This window comes from Nematocida ausubeli (genome assembly GCF_000738915.1).
Source record: "Nematocida ausubeli strain ERTm6 chromosome Unknown supercont2.5, whole genome shotgun sequence".
NCBI lineage: Eukaryota > Fungi > Microsporidia > Nematocida > Nematocida ausubeli.
The window spans coordinates 604,003-611,514 of NW_026515638.1; the positions used below are offsets into that span (position 1 = coordinate 604,003).

At 35.8% G+C, this 7,512-nt stretch overlaps 2 protein-coding genes across 2 annotated transcripts; both read left to right on the forward strand.

Annotated features, from left to right (window-relative positions):
• Positions 1-480: 480 nt before the first annotated feature.
• Positions 481-1,866, forward strand: NESG_02316 (uncharacterized protein; the record flags this gene model as incomplete). The annotated part of the gene is made up of 1 exon (XM_053049921.1): positions 481-1,866. One exon carries the CDS (start codon positions 481-483, stop codon positions 1,864-1,866), a length of 1,386 nt encoding a protein of 461 aa, XP_052904092.1.
• An 829-nt stretch (positions 1,867-2,695) lies between these two features.
• On the forward strand, positions 2,696-4,330 carry NESG_02317 (uncharacterized protein; the record flags this gene model as incomplete). Its single annotated transcript, XM_053049922.1, has 1 exon — positions 2,696-4,330. One exon carries the CDS (start codon positions 2,696-2,698, stop codon positions 4,328-4,330), a length of 1,635 nt encoding a protein of 544 aa, XP_052904093.1.
• Positions 4,331-7,512: the final 3,182 nt, after the last annotated feature.

The following is a 7,512-nucleotide window of genomic DNA, read 5'->3' on the forward strand; positions in this document are numbered from 1 at the left end:
TGTTTAACTAGGTATTCCATCCAATACGAGGCTTTTAAAGATTCTGGTGGGCTAAACTATATAAGAAAAATATCTTTATTTGTGGTATATTCATGTCTTGTACTCTAGACTAATTGTCTATAATCTTTCTTTTGAGCTTGTCCAGAGTAAACTAGAAACTGATATTATATTTTTAAGACTCTGAGTATGTATGCATGTAAGCACTCGCACTGAAATTACATTTCTTAGACACTTAGCGATGCTTTTAAATTTTTCTGTTTACTTCTACCCAGCAGCTTGAATGAACACCTTTTCTATTATTTTTCAATATAGTCTATGCATTGGCATAAAAAGACTCTGGGCATAAATTAAGTATTTTTTTGCCTGCTACTAGACAGCTCACTTGATAAAATTCTGGGTTCCTAATAGAAACTGTTTGGCACGTGTTTTAGTCTGGTTTCAGGCTGCGCTCAATATAATCGGGAGAAGAAAGAACACAGCATGATGGGTGAGTTTGCAGCAGAAGAGTGGCTTGAAAGATCTGTTCGAAGGAGCAGAGATGCTTACAGCCGGATCAAAATGAACTTGACAGTACGTGGAAAGGATGTGATCGTTTCCTCAAAGTACAAGGAGCCTGTAGAAAGAATCAAGGAAGTAATTAAAGCACTTGATGGAATAGAAAGAGCAAAGTCTGTTCTAATGCTAGACGGGGCCTCGAGCATACCAGAGAAAAAAGTGCAGGAGTACAAAGAATACAAAGAGATAGCACAAGATCTAAAAGCCTATAGGAAAACAGAAATAATTTCAAGCCTTCTTGAGCGAGTAAACGAGCGTCTGCAGGAAATAGAAAACTCTCTAAATGAGCTGAGCAAGAAGAGGCTAGTTTCTTCCCTTCAAGGGAAAAGCCAGGAAAACTGGGCAGAGTTTTTAGTTGACAAAGATCGAAAGACACAGCTGTTTCTGGTGTTGGTCGAGAAGTATGCAGAAACAGTGGTGAAGCACAATATAAAGGAGGACTCTGCTGCGATAAGCACCATGGTGGTGGATATTGAAATACTTGCAAAAAGAGGATTTGCAGAAGAGCAGGTGTCTTCTGTCATTCAAGGCATAAACAAGTTTATTGGGATGCAGATTGTTCACCATATTGGAAAGCAGTGCTACATCTTTATTAAGAGTCTCAACGCGCCAATACGAAAGCTAGAGGAATTTTTGGAGTTTATTTGTGGGTTTCTATCTTCTGAAATTGAGGGTGTTATGAAGAAGCAGAGAATCCATGCAAAGGTCCGCAAACTGGTTGTAGACGCGTACAAAACTCTGTACACGGAGGCAGAAGAGCAGTTTATAACGGGTGCAGTAAACCAGAAAAGGCTGCTCGACAGAGACCTTTTCTATCTAATAGAGTCTCTCTATCAGGCCGAGAAGATCAAGGGGTTTCTGGATATAAAGCAGCACCTTCAGCGAAAGCTAGGGGAGTTCTATAAAATATCAGAAAAGAAAGCAAAAAGAACGACATCAAAGCTAGAGAGTCTTATATTTTCTCTCAACTCAGCTGCAATAATTAACACTATAAAGCACAAGAAGATAGAAACAGATGAAATAGCGCAAGAGGTGGCGCAGGAGATGCGAAGAAAAGTGGAAAAGGCAGTAGACGCTCCAGAGGTTAAAAATAAGATAGGAGAGCTGCTGAAGCACATTGAAAGAGCATATGTCAAAGCAAAGCACTACAATCTTCCTGGGGAGCACAAGGCATACATTGTGCTAGAGTATAAAAAAACTGTTCGAGAGATAGGAAACAGATTTGGAGGGCTTGACGATGTGAGTGACTCGCATCTTTCTTCAATAATTGAGGGGTTCTTTAATGGTCCAGAGCGAAAAATACTAAAGTAGAAAGGCAAGCCTTGCGAATATGTAATAGTAGATGCATGTGCATAAAAATAAAGCTCTAAATATAAAATCTTGTTTGAAGTATACAGCAGAAAGGCCTATCCAACACAGGGTCTGCAACGAAACATAGCACTGTGTGCAGCATTATGGATTTGTCTGGTGCACTTTCGCTTTGATTCTGTATATACAATAATAAATTCTGCTTTATTATATATTTATTGAACATGCATAATTAGAGAGTATCTTAGTGCTATTTTCTACTTTTCATAGAAACTTTTGGTTTTATTGGCAATAAAGCTTCCATTGGGCATATATGTAAGATGTAATTCGACCTGGCTATAGATTAATTTTTATATAGAAGTGTGTGTTTTAATAAAACTTTGCGTCGTAAAATGGTAAAGTTTCTATAAATAAAATAAATCTATATTCTTCTGAAGATTTTTATAAATTTATTCTATTTTAAAATACAAATAGGCTCTAATTACTGCGGTTTATTTTCTCTTCTGAAATATTAGACCTGGTCACAAAAATATTGAGTTACAGAGAGTGTTCTCCAATAGAGTTGGTAGACAATTAGTTACTCACTCTTAGAAGAATAAAGGCTGAGATTCTAAGTTCCTTAGTAACTTCATGTAAAAACAGAGCTCTTGATAGCATACTTCTCTACACCCTGTCTAGATTGCCCCAAAGCCAATACAAATACATATTGCTGCTCTGGAAAAATAAATTTACAAATTCAGCTGTATACTTTCAACCCAGAGAAGTGCAATAAATGATATTTAGCTTTAGTACAATAATAAATTAGGAAAAAAAATTATCTTTTGAATTTAGTATGAAAAGCAGTTTTACGATAGATGGACACCGCTTTGAGATTAAGTTGAACAAAAGAGATATAAACGAAAGATATAAAAAGTATCACCAAAAGAGATTTGGACTGTGCATTCGCAGCACAAGCAAAAAACAGACTATAAATGAGATAAATAATATTTTCGATAATAATATATCGATCGAATCTACAGAGCTCTTAAATAATGAAAGAGAATTTATTTTAGCATCAGTAAACAATATTCTCTGTTGGGGAATATACTTAAAAGGAGAGACTGAGCAGGGAATGCTTCTCCCTGGGAGTTCAAAAGAAAATACGCTGTGCAACTTAGATGTAAAAGACATGGAAGACCCTTCTTTAATGTATAAACTTGCAAAATCTCGAAATCTAGTTCTGTCTGAAGATGTGAAAGATTCATTATTATACACACTAAATATTTATCTTACAAGCTGGCTGGAGAAAATTGACCACCTAGGTACTCTGGATAGGCTTAAAAGGGATGAATACATAAATATAGTGGCTGAGCACTCATCTAGAAAAAAAATAATAGAAGCGCTTTATTCGAGCGAGACATTAAGCAACAGCTCCAGTATGATTATATCAAGTTTTCATGATTTTCATATTAATATCATAGAGAAATACCAACTAAAAGACCTTTTTACTACAAAGATAGACAATACGCCTATTTTGTTTGTTGGGTTTGGGTATATGCATGCAAATTTGAAAGATATGGCTGCAAAACTAAAGACAGCTCTTAATACTGTGTCTGAACTTAAAAGAGACAGCCCCAATTTAGAATTAGAAATATGCAAAGATACAGTTTCTAAACATATTCCATTGAACATTCTATCCATAGTTTTATCAATGCATGAGCACAGGGTGGCATTGAGAGGTATTTATAATGAGTACACTGCAATATTCAACCAGTTGCAAATCAATAGCATCCATTCCTTGTCCATAGAAGATACTATGAATGATATTCCAGCGCTAGAATCAATGCTCTTTCTAGATAATGCTGTTATAAAGGAAATTGCTGATAGAGATGAATTAAAGATTTTAAAACATCTATACTACCCAATAGATCTGCCGAAAGTACTAGAAAAAATTCAAAAAGAAAATATAAAGGCTGAGAATATATTAGAAGAAAAAGAACAAGATGCGTCAAAAACCCATCACATTGATAAAGACCATCTACTCGGATCTGCAGAAGTTTTAGATGTGTTTAAAGAAAGTATTGAATGTATGGAGAAAGATAGTTGCAGCTTAAAGATAGAAAAACATAACCCGAATGCATTTATTAAAACAATAAGTCCAAAGGTAGCAGAAAGGAATAGCACAATTAACACCGGCATGTCTGAAAAAGGGGGCACGCCAGGTGCAAGTACTGCTGAGCATCATAGGATAGAAGAAATGAATGAGGAGATGGTGAGTTTGTTTTCTAGCCTATTTCGGCAAGAAGAAGACGATGTGGAGAAAGACATTGCAGAGGTAAAAGAGATAGATAATGAGTTTGCAGTCTCATCATATGAAGAAACCCGTAAAAAAACAATTGGAATGTTTTTTCTATTGGTTTTCGCTATGTATAGTATACTGATTTATTCAATGAGTAATTATTCGGGTGCTTTACATTCACGCTCATAATTTTAATCCGCTCTAAAAATAGGGTTTACTGCTTTATATTTCACTATTGCAATTAATATAATGTGCTTTGTTCTTTTCTCCTATCTTGAATAGGGCTTTAATACAAAAGTATCTTGGAAAGAGGCGCTTTAAGATGCAGCTTGGAGGGAGTTAATTTCAAAAAAGTAGCTGCATATTCTTAACTATTTAGCTCAATATTTTATTAATATTTGAAATAAATTATATCCTTGCATTGTGCTCTTTTCTATAGTAAGCTAAGTGGTTATATTTTTGTGTATGTATTACTTAGCGTTCAGAAAGCATTTATTCCTGCACTGCAATTCTAGACATATGCATGTGTGCATAGATGTAGCGCTATCCTGGAAAGAAGATACATAGCCCTGCTTTCTGAATATTAAAAGGCTTTTACCATCATTCGGGTTAAAATAGCATTTCGGGTTATATACAGAACGCCTTTAGTTTCCAAAGTATAATAGTAAAAAATAATTTGGCACAGGTGGGTAGCAAGAAAAGCACACTAAATGTAGAAGAACTAGCTTCTTTGCACAGTTCAGTATGAGCACCATTAATAATAGAAGTAGATGGTTAAAACAAGAAGCATGGCATATCTAAACCAGAATTTATTAAATATCTAGAAACATAGAGCTTCTCATTTAGTGTAATCGCATAGTATACGTAATGCTATTTTAAGCATTACTTTAAGAAAAAAGAACATCTCATACCAAGAGATGACCAAAACAGAAAGTATTAAAAGGCCTGCAAAGAAGTAAACATACTGATTCAGAATGGATATAAGAAAGCCTTTATAGTTTTGTGTGTTTCCCTTTTCTTGTGCGCAATCGCCCAGTGCGCACTGCACTCTCTTTTCTAAAAAGAGGTTTTTTAGTTCTTGCATTCTATTGCCAATCATTCTAATTTGGGAAATGTATTTCCATTTGTAGAAAACAGCAAGCAACTTTTTGATCTTGTAATTGAATGAAGCTCTTTCTAAATGAACTTTTTCTTGGTTTCTAATAGCTTTGCTTTTTATTTTTAACGTACCTTTTCTAATAAACAAATGCAATTTCTATGGGGCTTTGGAAACAAGCGCACGGATAATAGCGCCTTTGCAGCAAAAGACTATATCAGCATCTGTGCGCTCTGCTTTGTGTAGTTTGTGATTGGCAGAAAAGCCATAGAAGGCTAGTTTCTATTCATATGGCTAGATTCTATGTATTCATATAGAATGCCATGATGAGCTATGAAAAAGCATTTGAGAGACTGGTATTTCTCCCTTCTGTGCGTAGGATTGGCAATTTTAGTAGACATGCAAAGAGAGAGCTCTTATATATACTTCTCCACTTTACAGTAATGCGTTCTTTTAGCAATGCTTTTCTCCATGGTGCAGTGTTTTTAAACCATGTGTGCGTGCCTTCTGAAGCAGCTATGCTCTTTTTTCATATATAGTAGCTTTGTGGGTATATAAAACCCTCAATACACATAATCTAGGCCTTTGTTTCTAGTATGCATATTTTTATAGCTTTTTGACTATGTATTTTCAAATTTGTGTTTTTGATAAAGATTTCTGTAGATATTTCTGGAGAAATCACTTCGATTTACGAAATATTGATATGTTTTTTAGATAAAGAAAGGGTAGAATGAAGTCTGTTTTCGTCTATTTTATTGTGTTATCTGCTGCTTTTTGGATGTTTGTGTTTTTCTTTATTGTTGATCGCCAATTGTTATGTTTCATGGCTTAAGTCTTTAAATTCTTATATTTTCATCCATTTTTTCCTCCATACACTATTTTATTGCATATCAGATCTCCATAAAGACCATATCAATATGATTTTTCGTGTCTATAAATAAGCAAGTGAGTTTAAAAAATGGGGATAGCACAGACTATCCTCAGCCACATTTTATTTTTATTATTGACGTGCCCAAAGGGAGTGCGACGAACTATTCTGGAGATAGTAGTCTAGAATGGAGAGTGTAGTTGTCCAGGAAGTTTTATTATTGTAATCCTGTGGATGTCTTCGGTGACTTTGACCGGGTGCAGGTTTGATAATTGTATTTTTGTGTTCGGACATGTGCCCCTTTCAGTATTGTTCTTCGATTTTATATTCAGTCTCTGATATATACGAGAAATCTTTCGGAAGTTTCATTTCTCATTGATGCACTTTGGTCACGGAATTAATGAAAGTGGTATTTTTACCACAATTATCTGCATAGTAAATTGGCATGCCACACTGGTGAAATTTCCCAGGCCTGGAAATAGCAGCCCAATACGGATAGCATCTGAGTTGAAGAATCTTTTTACTGCATGCAGGTAGGCTTGGTTACTGCACAAGCTCTGAGGCAGTCTTAAAGTTCTGGTTGTGGTTTGGTGTCTTTCTTCGTTCAGTCTTATTGTTCTTCTTCTGTAAAAGAGAATCTGTGTTTATTCTTGAGTCCCGTCATATGACTGAGATAATCTCTCTCGCAAAATACTTTTACTGTGGAGTTCCTTGCAATGGTAAGAAATTTCTGGAGAAATCGCAATTTACTACATAAATATATTATGTGAAGAGGCAGTTTCAATTGTTAATGTTTGTTATGCAGTAGAAAACATCTCAGCACTAAGAGTATGTATGGTATTGTCTTATAATGGGTAGGTATAAGATGAATGCTAGAGTATTCGAAATGTTTTTTGTTGTATATTCTATTCGTAAATAAAAGTCTCTGCTTAAACCATTATTTCTTTGTCCTATAGTTATTTTAATCCAACTACTAGAATTCTTCTCAGCCCAATGCACACTTATTAGCAACTAGTAAAGTGCATGCAAGTGCTATACACCTATGTAACCACATAGCTATTCGCAAACAGCGCTTGCTTGGCCATTGCTTACCAAAAGAAACATTTTATTCCCACTATTACTCCAAGGAAAATTAGCAGCACAGTAAAAGAGTTTAAGATAAAAAGCCATTCGAGGCTTGCGGGCAAGGAATATTAGTTGATCACACAAAGGGCGGACACAGTACAGCAAGACAGCAGGCAGATCGGGAGCGGCTGTTTATTAATAATAGCGTGTACCGGCCATGTACGGGCGCCATGTACTGCCTGCACACAGCACATCTTCGCTCGCTGCATACACATGTAGTGGTTAGCTGCTGCATATGCAGGGAGAGCGGCGTCTTGCGACTGGCCTGAGAACCCAGCGGCC